The following is a 16497-nucleotide window of genomic DNA, read 5'->3' as shown; positions in this document are numbered from 1 at the left end:
CACTGCGCCACCTAGGAAGCCCTGTCACTGACTCTTAAAATGATGAAGTTGAACAAAATGATCTCAAAGGCTCAGTCCAATTATTAAAGTTCCATGGATTAAGGAAATAGAAGAAATTACTGTTAAGTAATATCAATTTAAATTTCCTATCAGAAAACTTAGCTTGTAAAATATTTTTAGGTAGTAAAAAACTTACTGAAGCAGAAAAGCTTCATAACAGAAATACGTTAACTTTGGAAGTGCAGGTATAGTCAAGGTCACAATTCACTAATTTTCTGAGCATTATTTTCTGCAGTGGGTATCACATGTTGTGGGGTCTTTTACCTGTAACTGATACAGCTTATTAGATAGCAGCTTTTATTTTCGTGTACCCTAATTTATTTGAGACTCTTGGAAGATGGCTAGTGTGCCTGGCTTTGTTTATTTTAAAATACTTGTGCAATTAACCAAAAAAATCAACTATACTATCTAATATTACTCCCTTAATATTATCACTATCTTTAAAAAGTACTTTCTCATCCACCTGTTAGTGCTAGTCCCTCCCTGTCAAAATATACTTTGCATTTTTCTGTCTTGGTATTTCCTGTCAGCAATATCTTTTGATGAAATTCCAGGTTCCTACATGAAAACCTCAGAAGGATCCCCTTGACATCTCAATTTAAAAAAATATCTCTTTGGGACTTCCCTTGTGGCTCAGTGGTTAAGAATCCACCTGCCAATGCAGGGTAAATGGGTTCCAGCCTTGGTCCAGGAAGATCCCACATGCGGCAGAGCAACTAAGCCCGTGCACCACAATTACTGAGCCTGCGCTCTAGAGCCCACAAGCCGCAACTACTGAGCCCATGCGCCACAACTACTAAAGCCCGCGTACCTACAGCCCGTGCTCTGCAACAAGAGAAGCCACTGCAATGAGAAGCCCACACACCACAATGAAGAGTAGCCCCCACTCACCACACCTAGAGAAAGCCCACCCACAGCAAAGGCCCAATGCAGCCAAAATAAATAAATAAATTAATTAATTAAATTAAATAAATTTTAAAAATAAAAATTTTTTAATTTAAAAATATCTTTTACAAAGAGGATAGCTTCTTCTGATAGTTGACCAAATAATGCAGGAGTAGGACTTAAAACAGCATATGTACACTCAAAGTATCCCCTTATTCTAGAAATCAAATATGTACTCAAGATGCTTTCCTATCTACCGCTTATGAAAAGACTTAAATTTCAGTGGTAGCATAGGATGGAACAGAAGTACCTGCTCAGGCTGGTTCGCATTGGAGAGAGGAATGACCATCCAAATGACATTGAGGTTAATGAGGGCAGCGTTGGTAGTAAAAGTACAGGGCAGGACAGCCGTCTGACCCCGGGCCACTTGGACACTCCCAGGGCTCTCGGAGACTTCCAGGGAAGCTGCAACACCTACAGAAGGAGGAACAGGGAGGTTATGTGATAGACCAAATCCCTTCAGAAAAGGTTTGTGTGTTTTATAGTATTGATAATGTAAACAGACTGACATGACAGTCTTACTAAACATCGACTGACCACACACTGAGTGAAAATAATAAAAATTGTTCATCCTTAACTTCCTAGAAACTATAAATGAAAAATATTAGAAGACACTTATTCTATTTTGTAAGACACTATCTGATAGTTGCCAGATTCAAATACAAATCGGGAGAATTCAACTGACAGGGTCTGAGCAAAGCTTTAATAGTGATGAGGGATGAGAAATAAAGTATTTTTAAAGCACCATTACACAATAACACACTGTAAAATTAAATGCTTATATATAAATCCAACAAAATATGCTCAGGATCTATACCCTGAAAACTATAAAATGCTGATGAAAGAAATCAAATAAGGCTAAATAAATGGATATGCAATGTTCATGGGTTGGAAGAATCAATATCGTTAAGGTGCCAATCCTCTCCAAATTGACCTACAGATGGAGAGCAATCCCAATCAACTCGCAGCCGGCTTTTTATAGATACTGACAAACTAATCCTAAAACACATGAAGAGGCAAAGACCTAGAACAGCCGAGAGAATACTGAAAAAGAACAAATTTGGAGATGTTACACTATCTGATTTCAAAATCTGCTATAAATTAGCTATAGCAATCGGAACAGTGTGATACTAGCCTAAGGACAGAGCCCCAGACAAAAGGCACGGCATTCACAGTTCTGAAATAAACCCCACTCAGTTATGATCAATGCTTTTCAACAAAGGTACAACACAATTAAGTGAGGGGAAAAATAGCCTTTTCAACAAATGATATTGGAAAAATTCAATATTAATATGCAAAAAATTTAACTCAGACCCTTACCTCACAGCATACACAAAAATCGACTCAAAATGCATCATGGACCTAAACATAAGCGCTAAAACTATTAAACTTCTAGAAGTAAACACAGGAGAAAATCTTGGTGGGCATGGGTTAGTCAAACAGGTCTTAGTTATGTCACCAGGACCATACACCATAAAAGAAAACAATTAATAAATTTGGACCTGATTAAAAAATTTTTTTAAACTTTTGTGCTTCAAAAGACTTAAGAAAATAAAAAGTCAAAGTATAGACTGGGAAAAAAATATTTGTAAATTACATATCTGATAAAGGACTTATATACAGAATATATAAAGAACTATCACAGCTCAATAAAGAAAAACAAACAACCTAATATTAAAACATCTGAGTAAATATTTCAACAAAGGTTAGTAACAAGCACATGGAAAGATGCTCAACATTATTACTGACTCTGAAACTGAATATTAAAACCACAATAAGGTACCATCACACATCCACTGGAATGCTTATAACAAAACAAAACCAAGCACTGACAAGGACGTAGAGAAGCTGGAAACCTTCTCATTCATTGCTAGTGGAGATGTAAATGGTACAGTCACTTAGGAAAATAGTTTCAGTTTCTTAAAAAGTTTAACATAGACATGGAACAAACTCACCATACAACCCAGAAATTCCATTCCCAGGAATCTACCTAAGTAAAATGAAAATATATGTCCACACAAAGATCAGCATTACTGATATCATACCTCCAAGTGGAAATAATACAAATATCCATCAGCTGATGAATAAACAAAATGTGGTATATCATACAACAAAATACTATTCAGAAATAAAAAGCAACAAGCTACTGATACATGTTACAACATGGATGAGCCTCTCAAAAACATCCTGCTAAGTGAAAGAAGGCAGATTCAAAAGCCTACATACTATATTATTCCATTTATATGAAATGTCCAGAAAAGGCAAATCTAGAGAGACAGGAAGCAAATCAGTGACTACATGAGGGTAGAGAAAGGAAAGGGGATTGATGCAAACAGGTTCAACGGAACTTTCCAGGGCAGTGGAAAACTTCTAAAACTGGGTTGTTTTGACGGTTGTACAAATTTACTAAAAATAATTGAATTTTATACTTTAAATGGGTGAGTTCTTTGGAATGTAAATTATACCCCAGTATTTCTTTTAAATTCAAAAAAAGAAAACAGTAACTTACCAGAGCTAATTGCTGGCAAGTCAAAATCAACTGTTATCTCTTCTGAAAAGAATGCCTGCCCCCTGCGACTATAGAACAATATGGGAATAACAGGAGATTAAAATAGGTCAGAGGGATCCAACAAAGAAGCTATTCTAATTATGACAAATACATTAAGTCTGTGGCACTATCTCAAACTGTTTTATTTTGAAGCAACATTCTCTCAATTCTCCCCCAAAAAGTAACACAATAGCATGCTGTTATGATTACAGTGTGCTTAAAAAATAAACATACATAACACCTTCCTTCTATAAAACTTCCTGTTCTTCACATATAGTCTGATGACTCTCTTAGGAGTTAAATTCACAGGATAAAATGTTTCATAAAATGAGCCATCTGTGGTAGGATATAAAGCACTGGATAACATCAGGAAACGTCTCTAAGTTAAATCACGTGAGGGAAAGTCTCTACCTTTCAAAGGAAAGCTGAAAGAAGCTCAGGTGCTAAGAGGCGGGAGGCGGAGGTTATCTGATCACACCACGGCGGCAGGAACAAGGCACCTCACGGGTAGAGGTGGGCTAACAGAGGACATTTGTTACAATGACTATGATCAACGCAAGGGAGATTTTTTAAAAGTGAGTGTGGAAACCAAACTGGCAAAAAAACCTCCATCACTTCGTTCTTCAGCTAATACTCCAAGGACGAAGTGCAGGGAATACACCCCCCTTAAACTAACTGCCTAGGATAACATATACTCTCCACCCTCAATTCACTAATGTCAAGCTGAACTCACACAATCTTCGATACAAATTTTAAAAAGAGAAAAAAGCGCAACATAAACTAAGAATGAAAGATAAAGATGGGAAAACTACTAAAATACAGGAAGAGTAGATGCACAGGACTGGGACTGGAGCTGAGGGAAACACAGCAGGTCTGCTGGCAGAGGGCAAGGCCTCAGGGGTGGCAGACGCTGCGAAAGACTGACTTCATTCACCTCGCATTTTCACACAAGGTGAACCCTGGAATCTCAAGCACTGAGATAGGTGCAGGAGAAATACTCTAGATAAGCTGCTTTCAGAACTTGGAAAAGTGTGGGTCTGAAGCTGGATACGTCTAGTTTGAAATCTGGCTCTTCCATTTACTTAGCTCTGTGGCCTCAAATAAGTCACTTATTCTCTGATTCTGTTGCTTCATCTGTGAAACGGCTAATACCACCATCACACCATCAGAAGGGCACCATGAGGGCACTATCAGATGCCGGCGGCTGACAGTGACCACGAACACTATTGCCAGCTGACATTTAGGGCACACTGACCACATTAAGCACTACGTATAAACATATGTACACATACATACACGTACACACACACACACTCATCTAATACTATAAAGTATCTTATGCCTCATATATAATTTCTTATCCATAAGAAACTGAGGCCCAGAGAGAATAAACCAGCTCCAGGTCACACAGCTCAAGGTCACATAGGAAAGGGTAAGCCCTGGATTCAAACCCAGTTTATCTATAGAAAACATATACTTAAAGACTACACATAACACAGAAATCAGTCCACAAATCTTTGTTTTTATCATCACTACTGTATTATACAATCACCAAATTTTAGGTTAGTATGGACTTTTGCATAAAGCCATCAGATGAAAACCCCCTCAACTTCCTGCTTCCGAGTCAGCTTCGATCTGCCTCTCACTCCTCTTCCTCTCTCGTGTAAGGCCAACCCCTCATGTGAGCATACTTTATATTCCGTCCTCTTGGCCTCTTTAGTAACCTCATCATAGACTGTTCCTTATCCTGTAGGCTTAGCCTCTCCCTTTGCACTGGAGACTTCTGACAGTATTTAAATATACTCAAGTATTTCCACTCCACCCCACGGTCCCCTCCACCCCACGGTCCCCTCCAACGGCTGCCTTCTCTCCAGACTCTTCTACCATTCAGTCTTCAATCTACTCCTGCCACCATTATGTCTTTTTTTTTTTTAATCTTTATTGGAGTATAATTGCTTTACAGTACTGTGTTAGTTCCTGCTGTACAACAAAATGAAAGAGCAACATGTATACATATATCCCCTCCCTCTTGAGCCTCCCTCCCAACCTCCCTATCCCACCCCTTTAGGTCTTCAACAAAGCATCAAGCTGATCTCCCTCTGCTCTGTAGTAGCTTCCCACTAGCCATCTATTTTACATTTCGTAGTGTGTATATATATTAATGCTACCCTCTCACTACGTCCCAGCTTCCCCTCCCCCTGGTGTCCTCAGGTCCATTCTCTATATCTGTATCTCTATCCCTACCCTGCCACTAGGTTCATAAGTACCATTTTTCTAGATTCCATATATATGTGTTAGCATACAGCATTTGTTTTTCTCTTTCTGGCTTACTTCACTCTGTATGACAGACTCTAGGTCCATCCACCTCACTACAAATAGCTCAATTTCATTCCTTTTTTATGGCTGAGTAATACTCCATTGTATATATGTGCCACATCTTCTTTATTCATTCATCTGCCGATGGATATTTAGGTTGCTTTCATGTCCTGGCTATTGTAAATACTGCTGCCACCATTAGTCTTCACATAGTTCTCCATCGGTTTCCCAGAGACCTCCTGATGGCTCCACAACTCTTGAATTCATTCTGGGACTCTCAGTAGCATCTAATAGTGATGACCACTCCCCTCTCCTTCTTGAAACACAGTTTTCCCTTAGCTTCAGTGATATAATTTACTTCTGGTTTCCTTTCCATACCTCTGGATACTTCTCAGTCTCATCTGCTGTTTCTCTCTTCTCTATCCAGCTATTAAATGTTGGCATTCTGCAAAGGGCTGCCCTTTCTTCTTATTCTAAACTCTCTCCCTGAAGACTCTCATCCACTATCATGGGTTCAATTCTCATATACAGGACAATGGCTTCCAAATTTAATGAACCCAAACCTCTCCTCTCATATCTAACTGCCCCCTAGACATCTCCACGTAGCTATCTCAAAGGTACCTCCAGTCAACTTGTCCAAGATCAAACTCTTGACCTTCCCCGCCATGCCTGTGCCCCTGTGTATCTGGCTCCTTTCCAGAGTTCCCTGTGCTAGCGAGTGGCTCAACTAGCCATCAAGTTGGACAAGTCAGAAATTCAGAAATCTTTCTTGATTCCTTCTACTCTCTCATCACCTCCCAAACCCAATCCATGATCAAATACGATCCATTTTACCAATTAAATTTCTCTTGACTACTTCCATCATAGCCTTTGCTCTGTCCTCTGTCTTTCCTCTGATTTGCTCTCTTCCACACCCAACCCTTTACTTAATAACCTCCTACTCATTCTTCATAGTAGCTCAAGTGTTACTTTCTCACAGAAGAGCATCTCCTGACCCCTCAGCCTAGGTCCGAGTCTCATAAAGCAGTGTTCCTTTTATTCTGAACACTATTCAAACTTGTAATCATACTTTCATCAGTGTGATTATTCAAGATAACTTCGTCAGCATACTGTGAGGTACATTAAGAACTCCACTACTGTAAGCACACAATAAGAACTCAATAAATACATATTGCTGAATTGATCTAATTCAGTCTGCACATGAAGATACTAGGGACCAACGCGAAAGACTTGCCAAAGGTCTTAAGATTAGGACCTATTTCTTTTTTTTCTTAACTTTTTATTTTATATTGGAGTATAGCCGATTAACAGTGTTGTGATAGCCTCAGGTGCACAGCAAAGCAACTCAGCAATACGTACACATGTATCCATTCTCCCCCCAGAGTCCCCTCCCATCTAGGCCACCACATAACACTGAGCAGAGTTCTAGGACCTATTTCTTTTGACTTCCGACAGAGTACATGTTCTACCATTACAAACTCCTCCACAGACCATAGCTCCAAAAACAAATGACTACACAGAGAATACATGGCTCAGGCACGAATGTCTGTAAAGAGATTTTGTGGGCAGCTATGATGTGCTGTAAGTTCCACTCCATTTCCACCAGCAGAAGGGCCTCCTTTCCCTGCACATGTCAGGGCAAAGTGCATCTGAGTGGATCAGACGTGAACACACCTGAGAGCTGGTGCAGGGTTGCCTTAGATCCTGTCCCAGAGGACTGTCTAATGAGACTTCCAGGAGAAGGAAGCTGGAGGCAGACCTCTGGACTAGAGGGTGGACGACTCACATTCTGAGAGCTACATTTGTGTTTCTGTATACAAATCGAGAGTTTCTTGCTTTGGCTTATTTTCAAACGCAGAATCATCAGAAAAGCTGTGTAACCTGCCTGAATGTTCATCTGAAAAAAGATGAACTAGATCTTGAATAAATTTTAAAAGATGTGGAAGACAAAAGGTTGCTTTGTGATCGTGTCTCAGGATCCCTATTTAACATGCTGATTCAACTGAATATAACTGAAAATTTCTTAGAAAGAGTAGGAAGGAAATGGGTGTGTTTCACATTTTAAATGCTTAATTTTTTTTCTATTTTATTAGGAAAAAACCTTAAAACCCTATTTCCTTTTAGAGTGTATTTCCATGTTTGAAATTCTAGGCAGGAATTTAAACTTTAATGCTAAATACTGAATTAAAAATTCATTTAAAATATCTTACAATTTGCAATATTTACATGTAAAATGCATAATTTAAGAGTTGAATTGGCAGCATTTTGCACACTTGAATCTTTTCTTAGTACTTTCACCCAAGAAAAATTAAGTCAACTCATGAATTCTGAATGACTCTTAGCAATTAAACAAGAAAGACATAAAGCACATGGTGCTGTTTCCTCCCAGGAGATAAAACCATAAATAACAGTTGTCTATACTCCTCCTCTAGGCCTCTATTTCCCAAGATTTAAAACAGAAAGAAATTCATGTTTTCTCAGACCAAGAGGTACACATTAGAGGAAAAGAAGCTGACAGCAAAGAATCCTTAGAAATCTGAAGAGGGACCATCTACACTACACAGTCAAGAGAACAGACAAAGGACATTTTACAGTGATCAGCTAGACTCAGAGGACAGAAGGCCTCCCCTACAAATCCCTCAGAGCCAGAACACCGGTAGTTCAGAAGAAGCACTGGCATGAGAATTTCAACTGAGATGTCGAAATAGAGTGCTTGCTGATGTCTGCGGAGCATGTGTTCATGTTTCAGGACCAGCCCAACTGTCAGAACACTTCCCTCCGGAACCATGGTCAGCAAAGCATCGAAAGGATCTCACAGCATTTTGGGAGACCTATGCTGTCCTTTCGCCCAGTGCTAACATCAGCAGTCACATAATGCCTATTGGTATATATGATTCCCATAGGATTTCATAAGTGCTGTTTCATGCATATAAAAATTATAAAATTCATTTAACCTGTTCAAATTCAGTTTCATAGTTCCATCAGGTTGAAATAATTCCAAAAAAAAAAATTCTATGCTATACTTGTTTCCTGAAGGAAATTATGGAATAACACAAGTCTCTAACATTGTAGCGCCTTTTAAAGAAATCACCCACTCTTCATATTTTAAACAAATTTTAATCAGGTGAAATTTATCTTTATAATTATTATTATATAATTTTAACTGCCATCTTAACAATAAAACAATGTTTGTGTTAAATGACATTAAATTAGGTTCTGGCCATCAACACAGCACTAAACTAAAGGAAGAGTAAATATTTGGTTAATTTGATCAATGTAGATGGCTTTATTATGCACTGGTCATCTACATTAATCAATTTACAGGATCACTGCCAAGTCTCTATTTCACTTTATGCCATACTAAACAATATGCATACTTTATTGCTGGTATACAAAGGCAGGCTACCATACAATTACACACCGTCAGCTTCTACTGAAGCACTGCACCCTCACGCATGTCCCATGGTATCCAGTGTTATACTTCCATGCCTCTCTGAATGCCACAGCAGTGCCTTCTCGCTGACTCCTTTCCAACCACAACCAATCCTCAAGGAACATGCCAAGGGCAAACAGCATGCCAAGGGACCTGGGTATTGAAATTATTTCCTCGGGTGTAGTTCCAAAGAGCAGGCCCAGAGATGAGGTAGAGGTTCAGAGGGAGGCCGAGGCCTTGCACCGGACTGACGCTCACACTCTACGTTAGCACGCCCCTCTGTCACTTTTCAAGTGACCAAAAGTATACTCATCTGCCTACTTGGCCCCTTCATGCCACAGCATGTCTATTACACGGGTGACTTCTGCTCAGCAAGAACTCCTACCACTTGATGTGACCTTGAATAGAATCTTCTACAGCAAGTCTCCCATGATGATCACCCTCTCCTGATTTGACCTCTGGCTTAGGGCACAGATGTTCTATTCCATTTAGGGATCCCCTTACAGGGCTGACTACAGTCTGGCAAGGTCACAGATGATTTACACACATATTTTGTTTGGCCTATATTATATGACCCACTCAGAGTTTTCAAGTACTCTGAATTACTTACAATTAAATAATATAAAACTCTAGATTACCAAGTTATCTTTAAAAACAGTAAGCGTTAGTAATATTGGGCCTGTATTTCTAATGGCAATTGATTAGTGCTGCCCCTTCAGACAAATGATGAACCCTTCACATTGCCACAATCCCCACCACTCCCTACTACTACAATATGGCCCAATTTACTCAGTCAGGATACCCGCCTGTCTCCTACAGACATTTGTGTTTGCAAGTCCTTTTGTACAATTAAGTAATGTGATTATAATTAGCTGTCCAAAGAAGCAAGTCACAAAAGCAGGTTCAGGTTTTGCAGTATTATGATGGACATCATAATATGATTGCTACCGCAGCCAAAATCCCCTTCAGGGAACGCAGAATGAAGCACTTCCTTAAACACAGGTCACCATGTTGTAACACAGGATCTCGTTCACCTCCTGGCTACAAGTGACTGTACCAGGAATCAGCACCTGACCAGAGCAGCCACCTATAGACCAGACAGTTTTTATGAGGTAACTGTCATGAGATCCTTGCCAAAAGATGTACCAAATACAACAGTGCCCAGCAAATCCAAGAGGACCTTCCTTCTTGTTGGAGAGTTTGACAAAGCAGTAGCATGGAAGAGAAGAGAACTAGATCACCAAACCAGGAATAAAAAGGTTAACTCATCAAGAACATGATAGTCCTGGGTACACAACTAACAAAAGAGCTTCAGGGTACATGAAGCAAAAACTGACTGAACTGAAAGGAGAAGGAGAAGAAAATCCCAATCATAGTTAGAGACTGGAACACTCTTCTGTCAAGAACAATTACTAACACAAATATATAAAAGTCAGTTTAAAAAAATCAGTAAAAATACAGAAGACCTAAATAATATTACCAATAAACTAGAGATTATTTTTTAGGACACTCTACCCAACATCATGGAATACATGGAATTTTCAAGCACACATGGAACATTCACCAAGACAGACCATATTCTGAGGTATAAAATAGACTTTAACAAATTTAAAATAGTTAAAATCATACAAAGAATGTGAATTATAATAAATTAGAACCCAATAACAGAAAGAAATGTAGAAATTCATGAAATGTTCATAAAAATCCACTTCTAAATAATTCATGGGTCAAAGGTCAAATTACAAGGAAAAGCAGAAAATTTTTTGAATTGCATACAAGTGAAAACACAACATATCAAAATTTATGGGAAGCAACTGAGCACTATTCTGAGGAAAATTAATAGCATCTAAATGCTCATAGTATGAAAGAAGAAAGGTTTATAATCAACAACCTAAGCACCCACCTTAAGAAACTAGGAAAAGAAAATTAAATCAAAAGCAAGTCAAAAGATGAAAAGTATAAAGATTACAGTAGAATTCAATGAAAATGAAGACAGAAAAATTATTAATGGAGTAAATCACTGAAATCAAAAGCTGGTTCTCTGGGAAATCAGTAATTGATAAATCTCCCACCAGACTGATCAAGAATGTAAGTGACATAAATACCATTATGAAAGAAGGGACATCACTAGAGATCCCATAGACATTAAGAGAATAATAAAGGAATATGATAGGTAACTTTATGGTAATATATTTGGAAACACAGATGAAATGGACAAATTCCTTGAAAGATACAAACTACCAAAGCTCTCTGTAAAAGACATAACCTGACTAGCCCTTTGTTCATTTTTAAAAAATGAATTAATTTGCATTTAAGAATTCTTCCACCAAGATAACACCAGATCCAAACGGCTTCAATTGTGAACTCTGCCAAACAGTTAATGTAAAAATAATGCCAATTCTATGTATAAATTCTTCCAGAAAAATTCTTCCTCATTTTATGAGGCTTACATTACCCTGCTACCAAAATCCAACAAAGACAATACACGCAAAGAAAATCACAGACTAACTTCCCTTCTAAATACAGGCATTAAAGCCCTTAACAAAATATTAGCAAATTGAATCCAGCAATATATAGAAAAATAATTAATCATGACAAAAGTGCTGTTTACCCTTTTAAATGCAAGGTCATTCAGTATTTGAAATCAATTTAATTTATCAAGCCAATATACTTAAAAATATACATATAAAATATATATGGTGTCTTTTTAATGGGTACAGAAAAAAGTGACAAAAATCAATATCTATATATTATTTTTTAAAACACTGTTCAAACAAGGAAGAGCAGGAAACTTCCACAAATGGGTAGCAAACATCTACAAAAAAATAGAGAGCTAACATTATATTTAATGATAAAAGACAACTTTCACTTAATGGCTAAAGTTGCTTTCCTCCTGTGATCAGAAACAAGGTAAGGATGTCTGCTCTCACCACATCCATTCAACACGGAGGTCCTAGCCATTGCAATAAGACAAGGATAAGAAGCAAAAGGCATATAGATTGGAAAGGAAAAAGTAAAACTGTACAAATTATCTGTAGATAACACAATCATCTACATTAAAAATTCTAATGAACCTACTAAAAAGCAACAAATTCTAATTAATATATTAGTTTACCAAGCTGCAGAAGTCAAGGTCAATATACAAATATCAACTATATTCCTATGTAATAGCAGTGAATATTTGGAAATTAAAATTTAAAAATAATACCACTCTGGGCTTCCCTGGTGGTGCAGTGGTTAAGAATCTGCCTGCCAATGCAGGTGACACGGGTTCAAGCCCTGGTCCAGGAAGATCCCACATGCTGGGGAGCTACTAAGCCTGTGCGCCACAACTACTGAGCCTGCGCTCTAGAGTTCGCGAGCCACAACTACTGAGCCCACGTGTCACAACCACTGAAGCCCGCACACGTAGAGCCCGTGCTCCGCAACAAGAGAAGCCGCCACAATGAGAAGGCCCGGCACCGCAACGAAGAGTAGCCCCTGCTCTCTGCAACTGGAGAAAGCCTGAATAGCAACAAAGACCCAACGCAGCCAATAAATAAATAAATAAATAAATTTATATTTAAAAAATACCACTTTTACAATAGCACCAAAAAGATGAAACATTCAGGAATAACTTTAACAAAATATCTGCAAGACCTATACAATGAAAATTTTAAAGATTTTATGAGAAAAATTTAAGGTCCTAAATAAATAACAAGATAAACCATAGTCATTAATCAAATGACAATACTGTTAAGATGTCAAGTCTCCCCAAAATCATCTATTGATTTAATACAATCCTAATGAAAATTTCAGTGAACTGTTTTGTAGAAATGAACAAACTGCTTCTAAAATGTATATGTAAAAGTGAAGATTAAAATAGCCCAGTTTTGAAAAGAAAAAAACAGTCTGAGGACTTGCAATACCTGATTTTTAAACTTTACTGTGAGCTACGGTATTCAAGATAGTGTAGATCGGCATTACGACAGACATACGGAGACTACAGAAATAGATTCACACAAACATGGTCAACTGATTTCCAGCAAAGTTTTCAAGGCTGTTCAGTGGGAAAGGGATACTCTTCAAAAAATAGTGCTGGAAGAATTGGACCTCCACATCCAAAAATATTAACTTTACCCTTATCTTATACCTTACATAAAAGTTAACCTGAAATGGATCAAAAACTTAAATGTAAAAGTGAAAACTATGAAATTTCCGGAAGGAAACACAGGTGAAATTCTCCATGACTCTGAGTTAGGAAAAGACTTTTTAGGATACAAAATGCATGAACTATTAAAAAATTGATAAATTAGACGTTCAATATTAACAATTTCCTATCCTCAAAAGACACTATTAAGAAAATAAAAATACCAGCCATAGTTTGGGAAAAAACATTTTCAAACACATCAAGGACTTGTATTTACAATATATAAACAACTCTTACAACTCAGTAAGACAAACAACCCAAATTTTTAAATGCATCATTGATAACATACAAATGAGTAAAAAGAATATGAAAAGATGCTCAATTTCATTAATCACATGGAAAACCACACTGAGATACTACTACACATCAACCAGAATGAGTTAAATTAAAATGATTGACAATACCAAGTTTTGCCGAAAATGCAGAGCAACTCAAACTCTCATATATTTCTGGAGGAATTACAAAGTGGTACAGTCATTTGGGAATATTTTCACAGTTCCTAACAAAGTTAAATACACACTTAATTACTATCCAGCAATTCCAATCCTAGGTATTTATCCAAGAGATATAAAAACATACACACAAAAAAAACTATATGCAAATGTTCACCGCATCTTTATTCACAATAGCCAAAAAAAACTGGTACAAAACTCAAACGTCCAGCAACTTGTGAATGGATAAAATATTTGTGGCATAGCCATAACTGGAAAATTACTCGTTAATAAAAAGGAACAAACTACTGACACATGCAACGTGGATAAATATCAAAGGCATTATGCTCAGTGAAAGACAGAAACAAAAACTATATGCAATGTGTATTCACAGTTTTTAAAAATTCGACATTATGGAAAAGGGAAAAACCACAGGGGCAGAAAACAGGCTGGGGCTGGGGCAGAGAGGAAAGGGGCCACAGGGGCATAACCCCTTTGGGGTGATAGCAATATTCAGTATCATGACTGTGGTGATTATCAGAAGACTGTAAACATCTGTCAAAACCCAACAAACCATAAACTCAGAAGAGAGTATTTTACTGCATGTAAATTACACCTCAATAAATCTAATTTTAAGTTCACAGAATCATTGAGATGGCTAGAAAAACAAGCTCAAGGCTAAACTTCTGGCAAAACATTCAAAGCGATGTTGTAGAACTGGCTTCATGAGAAAACTGCTGTATCTGTCCCTGTCATCAAACCCTAAATGCCAGAACCTTACTGCAACTAGCACGGATGCCAGGTCTCTACCAGGCACTAAGCCCGGCAACACTGACATCCCCCAGAGCCTGTGCTGTCCTGCTGCTGCCTCTGCTCAGCACAGAGCCCGCTCCTCACATGATTCTCTTCCAAGTCATGGTCTCACCTAAGTGCCTCCAACTGGAGAGTGAAGTCCCAGCAGCAGAAGAGACTGGAAAATTTGAGTGCTCACTTCTGACACTGTGGAGATGGATTCATAACGTGGAGATTTCTCCAAATGTAGAAATGCGGTTCAATATATGATGGCCAGACATGAACCAGACAAATGTTGACAACAAGAAGCAGTAAATGAAAACATTAAAAGCTCTCTTTCCTCCCCGCTAGCTACCTCTTCTAAGCCCTTCTTTGTCAAGCGCTCTATTGCCTCACCTCACAGGCTTCTGCAAGGTGGAAAGCAGAAACTACTGAAGACAAACACGCTTCCTATCTCTAGGAACCCTATCTCCAGGAAAAGCCTAGGCTCAGTGAGGAAGAGAAGGTAGAAGGGGCTACCTCTGAGCTGGGGAAAGGAGAAAAGGGGCTACTAGGAAGGTCATAGATGCTGGTCAACTTCCCGGAGAAGAGGTGATCCGAGCTCTACTTTCCTCAGAGGCCAAGGGAAAGAGCAGTGCCTCAAAAAGGATGGCTGCCCCGGGAGACCGGGCCTCTGTCACTGTAAGATCCCCTGTGTTCTACACAGTACAGAGCGGCAGAGCAAGACTGCAAAGGATCCGGCAGGCTCAAACGTGGGGAATGTGAGTAGTTACTCTGTAGAGGACCACAGGGGTGCCCCGGTGTTTCGGCTCTGCGTGAGACCTTGCAGTGTGGAGGAGGGAGCCCCAAGAAGAACTGATATTAAATTTAATGCCACCTGGATAAGAAGAGGGTCGCAAATGTGTATTTAACTTGACTTAAAGAAAGTAGATGAGGAGCATTTCTGCAGGTCCTAGGAATGTCTGGACCTGAATCTGAATGCCCCAAGGATTACATGAAAGACTTTTTAAAAAAATCTCTATGCCTTCAGATTTCAGAAATCACTGTTTAGAAAGAGGGTAGGGCATGGGGAGAGAAAACTTACACTTTATGAGCTATTTTTTCAGTATTTCAGGATTACATTTTATTATAGGGGTAACCTTTTGGCAGATCTGAAAACTGGCCTTTTCCAGGGGGAGAAAAATAAAAATGCTTTTACTGTTTAGCTCTCTAAAGAACTTCTAAAAATGTAGGCTTTTAACGCAGACAATGACTAGGGTAGGAAGAATGTACTTTTCTTTCCTGGCTTATTTTTGTTGTGTTTTCTAAAGAAACTACACAGTTCTTTAGTTTATATTTGGGTAGGCTTTTCTGACATTATGACAGTCTCTAAATGCCAGTATCAATCTGGTTAGCCGACTGAAGATTTATACTGGGAAATACTAACTAGAGTTTCCAGATGGCAAAAGGCCAGATAAACGGCCTTTACTGTTAAAACCACGTACTCTGAACTTCACCATGTGGTTGAATGCAGCCCCACTCAGCTATAATGAGCAAGCTCCACTTGTTTAATGAAGCATTCATATGATAAAAGAGGCTAAATCAAAAGTAGAGTTATTTATGAACAAATAAAGCCATCTGAACCCATCAGCAAGGATGTTCTATTCTGAAACCAATTAAATTCTTTTTAAAAAATGGCTCAACTGAAATTTTTATTCTTGTTCACCAATAACATTGCCTCCTTCCAAACTAAACACTATTTTTGTTTCATTTTCTGGATTTGTGGGGATACGTTTGTGTCAGC

General features: G+C 38.4%; 1 protein-coding gene across 1 annotated transcript in view; it reads right to left on the bottom strand.

The window, feature by feature from the left end:
• IGSF11 (immunoglobulin superfamily member 11) overlaps positions 1-16497 on the bottom strand; it is a 120597-nt gene that overhangs the window by 25839 nt on the left and 78261 nt on the right. The window contains exon 2 of the mRNA XM_057697977.1: positions 1256-1419. Coding sequence (XP_057553960.1) covers positions 1256-1419 — 164 coding nt within the window. The remainder of the gene's footprint in view (positions 1-1255; positions 1420-16497) is intronic.

Source organism: Hippopotamus amphibius, chromosome 10, assembly GCF_030028045.1.
Source record: "Hippopotamus amphibius kiboko isolate mHipAmp2 chromosome 10, mHipAmp2.hap2, whole genome shotgun sequence".
In the NCBI taxonomy this organism is placed as follows: Eukaryota; Metazoa; Chordata; class Mammalia; order Artiodactyla; family Hippopotamidae; genus Hippopotamus; species Hippopotamus amphibius.
This window is presented reverse-complemented; position numbering and strand designations above follow the sequence as displayed.